The sequence below is a fragment of the Podospora anserina genome, chromosome 3, assembly GCF_000226545.1.
Source record: "Podospora anserina S mat+ genomic DNA chromosome 3, supercontig 2".
Classification (NCBI taxonomy): Eukaryota; Fungi; Ascomycota; class Sordariomycetes; order Sordariales; family Podosporaceae; genus Podospora; species Podospora anserina.
This window is the reverse complement of record NW_001914856.1, coordinates 2,763,686-2,778,709: the sequence shown is the minus strand read 5'-3', so window position 1 is coordinate 2,778,709 and position 15,024 is coordinate 2,763,686. Positions and strand designations below refer to the sequence as shown.

Genomic DNA, 15,024 nt, shown 5'->3' with positions numbered 1-15,024 from the left:
ATCTCGCCTGATAATCCAAAGTGTATCACCCGTAACATCAACAACTTTGCCGCCAGCGGTGCCTCACCGGAGATTGTAGCCGGGTGTTTGGGACAGGAGGACTGGTTGTCTTTCTGGGCTTGCGCCGAGGGTAGACCTCACGGGGCGGGACACGGCGGGGTGGGGGCCGAGATGGGCAATCCGATCAGTAGCCCTAGCGATCCGACCTTTTGGATGCATCATGCTTGGTTGGATCGGTTGTGGGCGCAGTGGCAGGATTTGAGGCCGGAGGTTAGGCTGGGGGAGATGGGGGGGAATAATCGGATGAGGAATGGGTTTGGGGCCGGGCCGCCTAATGGTGGGTTCCCTGGGGGAGGTGAGGGTGGTGGTGGTGGTGGGTTTCCTGGGTTCCCGCCTGGGAATGGGACTTTCCCTGGGTTTCCCGGGGGTGGTGGTGGGTTTGGAGGGGGCCCGGGGTTTGGGAACCCGGAGGATCTGACCAGGCCGGAGGATGTACCGTGAGTATTTTCTGATCTGTTTGTGGTTGAGGGGAGACAAAGCTGACTGAGATTGTGTGAAAATAGGGAGGCGATTGTGGAGGGTGATAATGGGGGGAATGTGACGACGCTGGGACACGTGCTGCATATGCATGGGCTTATTCCGGATGCTACGATTGCTGATGTGATGGATACTAGGGGGGAGCTGTTGTGCTTTGAGTATGATTGATAAAGCTGGCTGTAGTTTCCATAGCACTCCTCGAGACATCCCGTTCAATATGGTGAGAGTCTACAGCATTACGCTCTGCCAACAGGATAAGAGTATTTGATTTATTTATGTACACAAGATACAGATTGAAGATCTAACAGGCGTCCGTCATGATGGGATGGATTGGAATCCTGGCCTCGACCTCGGCAGGCTCGTGTTTGCAATCCGAGGAAAAGATTCATCAGTAGACCGATGCCTTCGATTTGTCCGCCCCTGACCATATGGAACGAGCTCCCTACCCTTGGCCCCCGGGTCTCCCTTCGGCCTATTCTCGACAACCTCCAACTGTAAGGATCGACCTATTTTTGTCCTCCCAAAGAAATCTAGTGCTTTACTAGGTAGACCGGCGGTAACGGTGAATTGCCTTCTGTCGATCACCACCTGAGTTTGATTTGATGCTTCAAGTACTTGAGGGTGGTCCAAACCCAAGTCTTCCCAGTGCAGCATATCCCCAGGGGCTCGACGACGAAATATGTATGCTGTAGCAGCGGTATGCTTCGCAGTCTCCAGAATGTAGATCCGTACCTGGTCCTCCCCCTCCCGCCGATACAGCACAGTGAAGCGGGTGCGCTTTCCTCCAACATCACCCTCAAGAAGAAAGGCACCGACAAGATATGTTGGAAGATGAAACTGAATCATGTCCTGATCGTCCCAATAACCAGACGGGATGGTGTGTTTCATGCTCCACTCAGGAATCGAGACCTCAGTGCAACGTTTGCGAAATGCCAATAGTGTATCATTATCGAGTGGTCGCGTATCGGTCACGAAATGGCAGGTGGCTATATCCGTTTTCAAAAGAGACTTGTTTTCTGTCCCGCTGATCATCTTGAGCGGCCGTGATTTTCGAAGGAAGAGAGATTCTCCGATCTTTCTCAGCTGGATCCCCAAATACGCCCCAGAGCCACGAGACAGGAATCCAACCATGAAAACGTATTCTCTCTTGAGACTTTCGTTTGCGCCCGCTGGTTGATCGTTCTTCAGGGGCATTCGATGAAAAAATATGTCTTGCAGTTGTATGCCTCTGTTGGTGAGGACGAACTGGGGATTGTGGGATGTCGATGGTCTCCAGACACAGACATGCTCGCACAGCGCGAATGCTTGTGGCGATGCGGCGAGCACACCACAGTGTCCCTCTTGGACCTCCTCCCGCGTCGGCTGCCACGCGAAGATTGTGATGTCGTTACTGCGCTTGATGAGCTCCTCCTGCAGCCGACGAAAAGCCATTTTCCCTTCACCATATATGAGCGGCATGTTTACCTCGAGGATTCCAAAAAGGCAATACGCCTCGTCTTCGACACGTGTCGTTGTTCGTGACGAAGCCCAGGATAGTCTTTGGGCTACCGAATACTCGGAACTTCGATGATTCCCCAACAGGAGGTCCTCCGGAATTTTTGTAGCTGCCGAGAGCACGTCGCTGTCTCGAGGCTTCTGGCCACAAAGTTTCCATTTGCTATCATAAAATTCAACCCTTTTCGGTGCAATCAACTCTTGAAGGGTCCATCCCCGGGTGATCCATCTGGAGAACCGGACACCAGTCCCAAAGTCGACTCCCGACTCCATGTCGGCGAGATGTACGACGCAGACCACTGCCCTTTGGTACCACTGGAACATGGAGTTGATGCTCTCGGTCAGCTCGGCACTGCTGGTCTTGTCAATGCAACAAGTGTCGATCCAGACATAGTCTATGGCCTTGGAGCGGGCCAGTCGACATGTCTGTGTGATTTTGGCGTAGCCAGATTTGCCCAGGTGCAGGTGGGGTTGTTGCATGTCTCGAAAGGTGACTTCATCTTCTCCCCAGGTGTGTGATAGAACCAAATAGGGAGGAAGGGGCTTCTCGAAGAACTCTTCAAAGCGCAAAGTGTTGGCGTTTATTAACCGCATGATGAGGAAGTCTGGGAAATGCAATGGTAGCAGTCGTCAAAACAAAGGAAAAATCCGGGTGCTCGAGTCCCATAAGGTCAGGTCGATTTCTTTTAATCCAACAGGTGGTCAACCCCGCATGAATGTGGCTGCGGCTGTGTGCCTGGTTGTCATCGAAGGCGCATCAATAGGCACACCATCGGCGGTGATGGAAGTTGCGGTTGGGCATGGCGAGCCTCTGTCAATACCGTGCTTTGCAAAGAATGCTCTCAATGCTCATGTTGTGGGCGTGCGACGAGGCAATAGTTTTCTGTTGAAAAAAAAGGCCTCTTCTTGTCTTCCTACACATGTCAGCAAGATATTTGAGATGGAACGCGGGAAAGTTCACCGACCGCGACTTGACGGAATAGAAATGGTGCACCTCCACGCAGTAGGAAGGGAGCCTGGAGCGTAACACCTGAGGTGATGCAGGTGTGGAATCTGCAGCTCTGCTAGTTGTTGCGCCACGGTTCCCCATCTAGGTGCCGTGCTTGTCTGTCTGGTTTTCGGTCTAGGTATTGGCACGCGGAGTTTCCGCCATCCTGCTCAAACCATTTTGATGGGTTGAATACTGCCTACCTACGTCATTTTCAGGTTCACTCTGTGCTGTTTTGTTTCGACACTATCTTTCTTGTGCTGAGGGGTCATTCATTGGTGTGTACCTTAGGTAGCACCAGTAGCTTGTTGATTAGATGCAGTAATGAGTTTCCTACAGCTATCTCTCATAAGCGGGAGCCATTGGGCATCAATTCCGTCGGTCCACTATTCTGTTCGACATCAACATAGAATATAGGGCTCCTTAGACTTATGATGGTTGGTTTATCAACATCCGCCATGTCTCATGACCGAGATATTTCGCTTGACAACGACACCGAAGCACCTGAACTGCCATGCACGATATGTGAGGGGCAACACCCTCCCAACCCACGCCTATGCGGCAACTGTCAGTCTTGGAATGATATCCCCCACCTTCGAATTTGCGACGAGCCCAGCTACCTGAAGTTGGACGCTTATCGTTTCATGAACCGCGGGTCTCAGGGGCCTAGAGGTGTTCACCCACACACATTCGACGACATAGCATACCAGGACCTCAATGCCTTCAAAGGTCGTCGAGGCTGTATGATATGTCAGCTCGTCAGCGACTCAGTTCAACATTTTGGCCAGCAGCATATCTCTAATGGCTCAAAATCTGCCCTCAAGTTTGGTCTGTGGAGGCCATTCCTGATGAGGCATGTTGCCTCAACAGCCTACACAGATTCGTCAACTCTCACAGCAGCACCATCGCCGAACGCCTCGCTTACAGGCCGAATCTGTATTCTACCCGGCGTCATCCTTACTCAAAGCAACGGGACCTCTTCATTCACACCCCTCGTCCTCAAGCTGGTGCTTTATTACCGCCACGACAGCTACGACCTCCAGCATGTCGAAAAATGGATGCCAAATCCCATCTCACTCCCCAACTTGACCGCATGGTTAGACGACTGCCGGCACAACCACGGAGACGAATGTAACGACCTCCTCATGCCAATGGTGGCACCACCAGGTCTCCGATTGATAGACACCCAACTCAACAGGATCGTGGACTGGACAACACCCAACGCAGACTATGTCGCGCTTAGCTACTGCTGGGCGGCAGCCACTCCAGAAACAACCTCTCCAACCCCAGCAGATGAGCTCCAACTTCAGCTCGACAACATTGACCTACTTTCTCGTGATCACGGTCTCGATATCAGCCGTCTTCCCCCAGTCCTGGCAGACGCAATCCAACTCTGCCGCGACCTCGGCAAACGCTACCTCTGGGTCGACAGACTCTGCATCATCCAGGACGACGCAAAAAGCAAACACTCCCAAATCACCGCCATGGATCGCATCTACCACATGGCGGATTTCACCATTGTTGCCTTGAGTTCCAAACCCGGACTCCCGGGTGTTTCCTCCCACCCCAAAGACACTTCCCCCGAAGCCCTTTACGGCCTATGGGACGGCCCGTTTGAAAGCTCCATCGGTCTTGCCTATGGCCCTGCAGCAGACAGAGCTATCAGAGGCTCAAGATGGGATGCAAGGGGGTGGACATTTCAGGAACGAAAGCTGTCAAGAAGGTTGGTGTTTGTTGATGATCAGCGCGCGTATTTTAGTTGTTACCAAGGTGCAAGATGGGAGCATGACACCCGGGTGGGGGCCGACACAGTCCATGACTCTTCCACCTCGGGGCTGCAAGTTGAACCAAGTTTTGTTGCCTACGCCTGCTGCGCGATTCCTTACTCCATGAGGGAACTGTCCTTCAGAAGTGATATCCTCAACGCGTTTGCCGGGGTGGGGAATGTGCTCTCGTCACGAATGGAAACGGAGATGTTGTTTGGGATTCCGGAGCGGTATCTCCTCCAGGGGCTGCTATGGCGGTCAGATGATTTTGCCGTCGGGAGGGATGAAACGTTGGGGATCCCGAGTTGGAGTTGGGCGAGCTGGGACGGGATAGTGGATTACGGGCCTGGGTTTAGGGCTACGTTTGGGTTGAGGGGGGAGGGGGGTGGGAGTGCTGGCACGCCGAATCTGTATGGACCCGGGCTGAGGTATTTTAGGGGGTATTACCCCTCTGACGTGGGAAATTTGGTGACGTTTTGGTATTCTGATAAGAAGCAGGTGAGGAGGGTGGTAGAGGACAAGACTTGGTTCGGGTTAGACTACATGACTGAGGAAGAGTTTTGGGATTATTTGGATGAGGAGTGGGTGAGGGGGGATAGGCTGGCAGAGAGGGGGGAGTGGGAGACGAGGGCGCATTCGTGGAGGGGGTGTTGGCATAATCCTTGGAAGGCGAGACGGTACGAGGGGATAAGTGATGAAGCGAGGGGAAAAGGGGAAAGGATCCCGGGGTCGCTGGTGTTTACCACGACTTGCGCGTCGCTGTGGCTTCACCCGGCGAAACAGACATTGTTCAACACGCCTGCTACGGCTGTCTGCTTTGATATGATGACCTCCGCCCCGAAGCCAGATACGAACATCGACAAGCTTCCCTTCGTTGGGAGGACAATGCTCATGGAGAAGCAGTGGGCTGAGCAGATATTTGATGATCCAAGCAGGACGTATCGCGTCGTGGTTATCGGGGCTGGGGTGGCGTGGGATGTTCGGAGTTATGGTCAACCTGGGTGGAAGGATTTCGCGCCAGGAGCTCCATGGGGTCTCTGTGTTTTGATCACGGAAGAGATAGATGGGGTACTCTACCGTCTAGCCAGCGGTGTAGTCGACCTCATCGCTTGGACAGATTTGAGACCATCATGGGAGTCAGTGGTGCTTGGATAAGGAGGACAGTTATATAACCCTAACCCTTGACATGCCCCCTTTTGTGGATTTCCATCATCGGACCAACTTCGTCAATATGACTTCCATAGCACCCGACAGGATATCCTATCCGGAGATCGGCAGACAAAGCCAAACACGAAGTCGATCCCCAATGATCTGTGGGATTCCAAAACCTTGATGCGGGCGTCTGTGGCCGTCGATCGAGCCATGATCTGCCGAAGCACCACTCACAAACGACGCTGTGAGCACAGCCACACAGCCACAAGTAATGCCCAAATGGGCAAGTGTGGCAAAGTTCCGACTGACAGCACACTGACGCCACAGCTATCCCGCACGCATGCTGAGCCACATGTCAAAGAGAAGGTTGTGGCGCACACACAACTGATGTCACTCTCTTTAAACCTGTTTTCGAGACCGGAGACCGAAGGGCGGATGGCAGTGACGGGAGAGGCATGGTCATGCGCCGGGAGTCCCGTTGAATTTTCTGTTGGGATGGGAAAACAAGTCATGCAGGGAAAGACCCTGAAATAGGCAACATGACATCGATACCCGTTCTTTGCAAGGCATGATGCTTCATGACCTGCGAGGGATTGATAGGGGCTTTTCGCTCTAGTGTAGGCACTCACTGACACTGCTGAAGGTTTGACTTTGCGCAAACGGACTCAAGATCACGGTGCCTTGCCAGGGGACCGGAATAGAACATGCGCTGCCCTGCGGAGACGCTAGCTTCGGGCTTGTTGATGCTGCTGGCGGTCTGGCTGGCTGGCTGGGCTATTTGCTGTTCGGTGGTTCGTGTTTGAAGCATCCAATTTCATGTCTTGCAAAAGGTGACGAGACCGACAAAGGCGAGGTTTGGCATGCAGTTCAAATACACGTATTATGTCGGCGGTGGTGTGACAGTGGTCTCCTTACCATCGCAGACTTTCACAGCCTCAATCGTCAATCTCGGCTACTACCATTCTGGGGATGATGGGGTTTGAATTGGATGTTGTGCCGCTGGTGATAATAATGCGGGAGTTCCCGTTGAAATGGGAGGCCGCCGGCAACCTCGTGTCTCTTGTGGCTTTCATCAGGATATGGTATGGGACGAGGAATGCTCAAGCCTCATCAAAGGTCCCCGTCTGATTTGGTTGCATGTCGTCGGCAGTGAAAAGTGTGGAGTGTGGGTTTATGATGGAAGAGATCTGGGGCTGTTGCTATTTTTGTTCGCACAGTCATCAAGCGCGCCAAGAGCTGTGGCTAGTGAAGGCGTTGATCTGCAGAAAAGAAGGGAGAGAAAGGTTCCACAAGGCTGGGGGGTCGGTAGATCGGCGGCTTGGAAGCCCCGACAATCGGTTGAAACAACGTTTTACGCTCCCCGTGTCCGGTGCGGGAATGGGGGGTTGATCTTGTTCACCGAAAATTTCGGGGGATTTTGTTCCGTTGCAAGCGCCCGGTCGCTCGGTGGGCGCCACGTCCGTTCACCGTTCCGGTCTTGCTCCCGGAGTTGAGACAGGGGCACTGTAGCTGCTTTGTCCTGCTGTTCCGGTGATGCATTCTGCAACTCTGGCCATTTTTGTGGTGGCCAAACACCCAAAGTCTTCATTCAATGTCTGCTGAGGGATGGGTTGGAAAAGCCTATCTGCGAGGCGGTGTTTGGCCTCGTCTAGCTACTGATAGTCCATCAGCTGGCTTCGCAAGTAAAGAGTCTTCTACATACTGTACGGAGAGAATGGAGCCCAACGGGGCGATGGGGCCGGCGGTTGTTGCATGAAACTCCACATTGGACGTTTTGTTTTACAAACGGGGCCATCGAGGTTCTTGTGCCATATCAACAGCTCGGAATTATCAGGGGTTGGGAGCGCGGAGAGTATCACGTCTAATAAGTTCCCAGCCAGTGGAGGATTCTCTGGTAGTTTGGGTGGGATGCACATGTTAGTCATGCTGTCAAAGTTTCAGAATGCTCTCCCCAACACGAATATCAGTACCAAGAGCGAATGGGTAGCAAAGAAGCTAGGAGGCTGTGCAGATGCTTGTTGACCAACAGGATTGCACAATTTCTGAGTTGATATCTGCACTGCCCGGATGGCGACCCGCTGTTTTCTGGTGTTTCGACCCCATTGTGTCCGACATGTCCGTCCATCCGCCGAGAACTGCCTCCCGTCCGCACAATTGAGCAATGAACCGGGAATGAGAATGAGAATGAAGAAGATAGAGATAGAGTCAAGAGGCTCAAATAGCTTCCCCGCACCGAGGTAGTCGTCACAAAGGTGCTGTCAACGTCAACTTGTGCAGCGAGTCGTCAAGGCATCAATTTTGGGGCCTTTTGCACACCGTCAGCAAGCTGTCCTTCTTCCCAAAGGAGCAGTCGGCTTCGTCACCCTCAGACCGCAGCCGCAGGGGAGAAGACTAGAAGGAATTTGGCCGAGGTACTCAAAGAGCACAGAAAACGGTGGGAAACAAGGTACCGGCTGTTAGCAGGGCTGCTCCTCCAATTGGGCGAGGGGTGCTCTGGGCATTGGATTACGCGTCCCCCCCTCACAGAGTGACACAATCCCTGTCAGCCTGCATTGGTTCGTCCAACCAGACCCACTCCCTGCAACGGGATGCCAAGCGCCCCGACCACTGCCCAAACCGCTGGCCTTCCCAGGCACCCATAGACTGAAAATCCCCCCAACTCCCACAACCCGCACCCCTTCCCTCCAACACCTGCTCCGGCTGCCCCTTTGAAAACTACAACAAACCACCTGCCTGCTACAAATCCACGAAACCACGCAACTCTCGACGACAACGAACACGTCGACGCCGAGAACACCTACCTCCCTGACCTACTGATCAGTCACTCCTGACCTGATCACTGCAGTCCTATTTCCCCTGGGGGGCAAGCTATGTCAGCGCCTATGTCAACGAGCCCGGCTGCGACGCAGCCTGGGTTGATTGATACCCTCGATTCTTTTGTCGACTTTTCCGACTACGACACCAACAACCTCTACCAGTCTCCCTCTCTTTCACCTGCCGGCTCGAACAAGGGCGTGTTTGCGCGACCGATCAAGGCCGAGACAACAACGGCAAACACCCTGCTCCAGACCAACCAGACGCTAAGCGGGCCCAGCCACCAGTACGACCTCTACAAACAACAAACCGGTATTGTTCCCGGAGCCATCGCAACAACCTTTTCGCTCAACCAGCCCAACGCCCATCTTCAAGGATACAACACCGGATTCGGGAGTTTTGATTATCTCAACATGGGCACCAACGATGAGTTGTTCGATTTTAACACGGCGCCGTCGCAGGGGTCGATGACGTCGCCCGAGTTGGACACCATGGACTTCGACTCGCCCTCATCGGATCCGACCTTCTTCTACGAGTCCACCATCAACCCGAGCAACATCGGTCCACAGGAGCCATCCGGGCTGTCCTCGCCGCCGCCTCAGGTGTTCCAGCCCGGTCGCGTTTGGCCCGGCATGCACCAACAGGCAGCCTTGGCCAAGCAGCAGCAGCAGCAGCAACAACAGCAACAGCAACAGCAAAGACAGCGTGTGCAGGCTCAACAGCAACAAAACAAGTCCGCACAGAAGGCCAAGTCACCGCAGGCCAGCGACCCTATTGTCGAGCAGAAGATTACTCAGCTTCTTAACTCTATGCGCGCCAAGACCTCAGAGGAGCCCTCCCAGAACAATACCGTCCTCAACATTCCCCGCCCAAAGAAGGACGAGGACGACATGGATGAGGATGAGAGGCTGCTCGCAAGTGAAGAGGGCAAGAAGCTTAGCAGCAAGGAAAGACGACAGCTCAGAAATAAGGTGTCCGCCCGTGCTTTCAGATCCAGGAGAAAGGGTAAGTGCATCAACGTGTTGTTTATCATGAGCATATCACTAACACCCTCACAGAATACATCACCCAGCTTGAAAGTGAAATCGCCAACAAGGTCACCGAGAACGGCGATCTTCGTGCCCAGAACCGCGCCCTGGTTGATGAGAACAAGCGTCTCACCGACCTCACACGCATGCTTCTTGGCTCTCCCTCCTTCTCTGATTTCCTCAACCAGTTGAGCGCAAATCCTCAGATGCTTCCCCAGTCTCAGCCTCAGCAGACCTCCCAACCAGAGCAGCAGCGTCAGTTGCCCAAGGACATCAACCCATATGCCGCTCAACAACAGCTCCACAACCAGCAAATCGGTCTGGCCATGGTTCCTGAGCAGGTTGACTTCTCCTCGCTGGTAAACATGGAGCCCAGCGATGGCTTCTCATACCAGCCCCAGGTCTTTGCTGTCCTCGAGACCCCCGAGCCCATCTTTGATGCCAACCTTCTCTCTGGCAAGACCAGCAACTTTGTTGGTCAACAGTTCGATTCGGACGATGATGACAAAGACATGCCCGTCATCGAGCAGGCACCGACCCTCGCCGAGGCCAAGAAGCAAGAGCCCGCTCCCATCAATGAGGAGTTTGAGAATAACCCCGATTTCGTCCTCTACCACGACTCTCCTGCTCCTACCGAGTCAGTGACCAGCCCAGTTGAACTTGACGTCGAGGCCCTCTCCCAGTCCGTGTCTGAACTGGACACCTTCAGTGGCATTGAACCCGAGAAGGCACTCAGCCGGTACGAATTGGTGAACACTACCGAGGATGAAGCGGTTGCGGACAGGGCTGTCGCGAGGATACAACGGCTTACCTCCAAGTTGGATTGTATCGCATCCAGGTTGGAGATGTTGGGTGTCGGCTTGTAGAAGCGCTTGATTGCTGCCTGAGCTCTTGGGATTACTTTTCTTTGTGCATATCCTTTCTGGGTCTTCCGTATATTCTTTTATTCGTTTTGAGGTTGATGAGAGCTCATCAAGGGCGTTTGGAGCGAGCTGGCGGTTACCCTTGGGTTTTCTTTTTGGGACAAGGTCTTGGGCTTTATTGCAAGGACGTCATCCTTACACAGGCCAAAACGGCGACATGCGATGTATTTCTTTTTTTCGCTTGGAAGAATGACTGGGTGTATGACGATTGATGATGGGGGAGGTTCCTTGAGAGACCATTTGGGAGCTCTACATGTGAGGAAAGAAGGCAAAGAGCTGGATGAGCGCACTACGGATAAAAACATTCGGTAGAGGTTTTTTTTTTTTTTTTTTTGCGTGATAGCGAGGGATAAGGACCAATGTAACTGAATGCACTATACACTAGGTATATGTGCCTCAACTCCGTTAATTTGCATATCATCTAATTCTTGTTCCGTCTTGTTCTCATGTGACTTGAAGGTACTGTTTATGGAGAGCTTGCACTCACCGGATTTAAGGATGGGGGGTTCCTGAATCATTGGATGAACGCCTGCAGAGTGGCCCCGCATCAGCTTGGGGAAGCCCCACTGAAAAGTAGCCGATAAGCCTTATCGCAGTCCTGGTCTGCCAGCAACAAAGTAAAAAAATCTAGACTGACAGTCAACAACCACCGTCCAACACACCCAATCCAACCGCCCATCAATCGCCAGCACCGCCGCTGTCGCCTTGGGAAAAGATGCCGAAAAGAAAGGTTGCCGCGCTCGAAAAGGTCGAGGCTGACCTGGTCAGTTTGCAGTACAAGATTCGCAGAGATCCCAGGTGTGCCGCATTTCCAACCCTCTTTCGCCAATTGATCGCTAACTAGAAGCTTTCGCAATCGACAGATCTTATGCGCAGGAATTCTACGACCAATGGCTCGCCTACGACGCCCAGCGCCAGATTTTCGTCTCCTCTCCCGCCACGGCTTCTAGTGAGGACGTCAAGAAGTTCCACGACTTGGTCGATCTTGTCGCGCACGTCGCGAACCTCTACCCCGAGATTACCGCCCCATTTCCGGATCATCTGAAGGAGTTGCTCAACCAGCACCATGCCGTTCTCGACAAGGAGCTCAGGGAGAAGATTGTGGGCAGCTTGGTGCTGCTGAAGAGGAAGGATGTGATCGACTCGACGAGCCTGCTGACGACGCTATTTCCTATTTTGATCAACACACCAAGCAAGACGCTCCGATCTCTGCTGTACACCAAGATTATCAGCGATTTGAGGGAGGCAAACAACAAGACCACGAATCACAAGTTGAACCGGACGATTCAGACGGTGCTGCACAATTTGGTCACGTCTGACAGGACTTCGACCAAGGGAATGTGGGCTTGCCGTATCACGAGAGAATTGTGGAGAAGACAGGTCTGGAACGATGCGCGACCGGTCGATGTCATGAAGGAGGCCTGCTTGAGCGACAATGAGAAGGTTGTGGTGGGTGGTGTGAGATTCTTTCTGGGCGGTGACAAGGAGAGAGAGGAGGCGTTGGAAGATGATGCCAGTGATGATGATGTTGATCTTAAGAAGGTCAAGCATCAGGGGACGATCAACAAGAAGACCAAGAAGAGGTCGAAGCAGTATGAGAAGGCGATCGAAAAGATCAAGAAGTACGTGTTGACGAAACAAGAGACCCGAAGCAAGGTAGTGGCTAACACAACAACATTAGGCAAGAAAAGAAGAAGCATGCGCCACATCCCCTCAACTTCTCGGCGCTCCATCTTATCCACGACCCTCAGGGCTTCGCCGAGAAGCTCTTCCAGAAGCACCTCCAGAACACCAAGAACAAGTTCTCTCTCGAGAACAAGCTTCTTGTCCTCCAGCTTGTGACCCGTTTGGTCGGTCTGCACAAGCTGACCATCATCTCGCTCTACTCCTGGTTCGTCAAGTACCTGTCACCCAAACAGGCCAACGTCACCTCTTTCCTGGCTTCCCTGGCCCAGGCAACACACAACCTCGTCCCACCCGATGTCATTGAGCCATTGATTGTGAAGATCGCCAACGAGTTTGTCTCGGAAGCTTCAGCAGTTGAGGTGTGCGCGGCAGGTATCAATTCCATCAGGGAGGTGGCCATGCGCCAGCCGCTGTGCATGAACGAGACCCTCCTCCAGGATCTGGTCATGTACCAAAAGAGCAAGGATAAGGGTGTTGTTATGGCTGCCAAGGGTCTGCAGTCACTCTACAGAGAGGTCTACCCCGAGTTGCTGCAAAAGAAGTTCCGCGGCAAGCAAGCCACCATGGGCTTGAGATCAGGCGAGATCAAGCTGCGCAGGTTCGGCGAGGAAGAAGAGGGCGGTATCGAGGGTCTGGAGTTGTTGGCCCGGTACAAGGAGGAGCAAAAGAAGAAGAAGGCCGCCGAAGAGGCAGAGGAGGATGAGAACGGCGAGAAGAAGGCGAAGAAGGACGACGATGAGGAGGATGACGGGTTCAACTCTGACGAGTGGGAGATTGGTTCTACGGACAGCGAATCCTCTGGCGGGTGGATCGACGTCAGCAGTGACGAGGAAGATGACGGGCCTGCCAAGAAGAAGGCGAGGAAGACCAAGGGCGGTGATGATGACGATGGCGATGAGGCGCCCGACCTTGTGGAAAAGGAAGACCCGGCGGCTGAGGCGGAAAGGATAACGAAGCTTGCCACGACGACCATTTTGACGCCGGCTGATTTGGCCAAGCTGCAGGAACTTCGTCGGGAGGCCAAGCTTGACAAGATGCTGGGCACGACGCAGTCCAAGCGCAAGAAGGAGCTTATCGAGAAGCACATTGAGGACGGGGTTACAGCTGAGGATATCGAGCTTCCGGCTATGTTGGGCAAGAAGTCGACCAAGGAGGAGAGGGTGGCTCTGGCGAGAGATGGCAAGCCAGGCAGGGAGGAACACAAGTCTACTCAGGCCATCAGGAAGAGCAAGAAGGAGGCCGAGGGCAAGAGCACGACCAACAAGGAGAAGGCGAGGAAGAAGAATTTCTTGATGACGATTGGCAAGGCGAGGGCCAAGAACAAGAGGAGTTTGGTCGAGACGAAGAAGGCGTTGACGAATCACATTGCCAAGAGCAAGCAGGGCGGGAGAAGAAGGAACGGTGTTTAATCATTTTGGATGTGTCTACCTAGCTGTGTTTACGAAGGGTGTGTGTGGGTTGGAAAATAAACATCAAGCATGTTATTGCACCTTTTATATCACAAATTCTTCTCGCATCATGACCAGTCCGAGCCCCCTCCCATTCCTCTTCCACTCTGCTCCATCTGATTCACAAAAAACTTGGATACACCTCCACAGCCCCGGCAGAGACCCATGTCGTACTCCCTGCACGTCTCGCACCTCCCGCAATGCCACGCCTTGAGCCTGTTGCACTCGCCGCACTCTGGACAGTGCCAAATCTCAAGCATGCTTTCCCAGCTCTTGAGACAAAAAGGAATAAAACTCACCCGAGGTGGACATCGTCTCTGGGCAGTGCTTTCATTCTGCGGCACTTACCAACAGCAATTCGCTTCGCGACCTCTTGCTTTCAGGGTTTGTCCTCTGGTAGTTTTTTGACTTATTCAAAGTCGCGGAGCCATTGGGTCAGGCTTTTCCCGTCTTCGTCCAAGATTCCCCGGTCCATCTCAAACCTATCGATGAATGGGCGGAGGTTTTGGAGGAGGGTCCGGAAGAGGGACTCGGGTGTCATGGAGGTGACGGCGGGAGAGGTGGGGTTGCGGAGGAGGTAGGTGGCGAAGCAGGCGTTGGGGTGGATTTTATTGCTGTTGTTGTCGTCGACATCGCTGAATACCCGGGCGATGATGGTATCGAGGGGCTTTCCGGGGGAAAAGGGGGTTATTGCAGGTTGGGAGTTGCTGTTGGGGTTGGGAGGGGTGGCAGTTGCACTGTGGGTTGCAGGGGTGGCCGAGTTTGGCGCAGAGGCAGGTGGTGGTTGGGCTGCAGTGGGTGGAGAGGAGGCATTGGCGGGTGAGGTGGCAATGTAAGGTCGAAGATGGTGTGTTTGAGTCGTCGAGGGCAAACCAGGACTTTATAGACGACGGAACACGCTACTTTGGCATTCCCCACTTCACCTCCGTCATGGACACGAAAGGGCTGCGTCTATGATGAACTTGGGAAGAAGTTAGGTAGCTGAATCGCAAGAGAAAGGCTGTGGACTCTACTTACCTGGGGGGGAGGGGGGAGGATCACAGGCCAAAGGATATGGTGGCTTGTCGTGTGGTCATTTGGTCCCATGACTCAGCAACTAGAGACTAAAATACTTGCGTGAGCACTGTGTGCGCGCTGAAAATGGCCGGCGTCGTCGCCAACTGTGTTGGTGTTGAGGTTGTGCGAGGA

General features: G+C 53.4%; 4 protein-coding genes across 4 annotated transcripts; 3 read left to right on the top strand and 1 right to left on the bottom strand.

The window, feature by feature from the left end:
* Positions 1 to 852: 852 nt before the first annotated feature.
* Positions 853 to 2,625, bottom strand: PODANS_3_9710 (uncharacterized protein; the record flags this gene model as incomplete). Its single annotated transcript, XM_001909746.1, has 1 exon — positions 853 to 2,625. The coding sequence occupies one exon, from the start codon at positions 2,623 to 2,625 to the stop codon at positions 853 to 855; it is 1,773 nt and encodes a 590-aa protein (XP_001909781.1).
* An 825-nt stretch (positions 2,626 to 3,450) lies between these two features.
* On the top strand, positions 3,451 to 5,940 carry PODANS_3_9700 (uncharacterized protein; the record flags this gene model as incomplete). The annotated part of the gene is made up of 1 exon (XM_001909745.1): positions 3,451 to 5,940. One exon carries the CDS (start codon positions 3,451 to 3,453, stop codon positions 5,938 to 5,940), a length of 2,490 nt encoding a protein of 829 aa, XP_001909780.1.
* Positions 5,941 to 8,807: 2,867 nt separating this feature from the next.
* On the top strand, positions 8,808 to 10,645 carry PODANS_3_9690 (uncharacterized protein; the record flags this gene model as incomplete). The annotated part of the gene is made up of 2 exons (XM_001909744.1): positions 8,808 to 9,756; positions 9,810 to 10,645. 2 exons carry the CDS (start codon positions 8,808 to 8,810, stop codon positions 10,643 to 10,645), a joined length of 1,785 nt encoding a protein of 594 aa, XP_001909779.1.
* A 772-nt stretch (positions 10,646 to 11,417) lies between these two features.
* On the top strand, positions 11,418 to 13,797 carry PODANS_3_9680 (uncharacterized protein; the record flags this gene model as incomplete). The annotated part of the gene is made up of 3 exons (XM_001909743.1): positions 11,418 to 11,500; positions 11,566 to 12,324; positions 12,384 to 13,797. The coding sequence occupies 3 exons, from the start codon at positions 11,418 to 11,420 to the stop codon at positions 13,795 to 13,797; spliced, it is 2,256 nt and encodes a 751-aa protein (XP_001909778.1).
* Between the last annotated feature and the right edge of the window lie 1,227 nt (positions 13,798 to 15,024).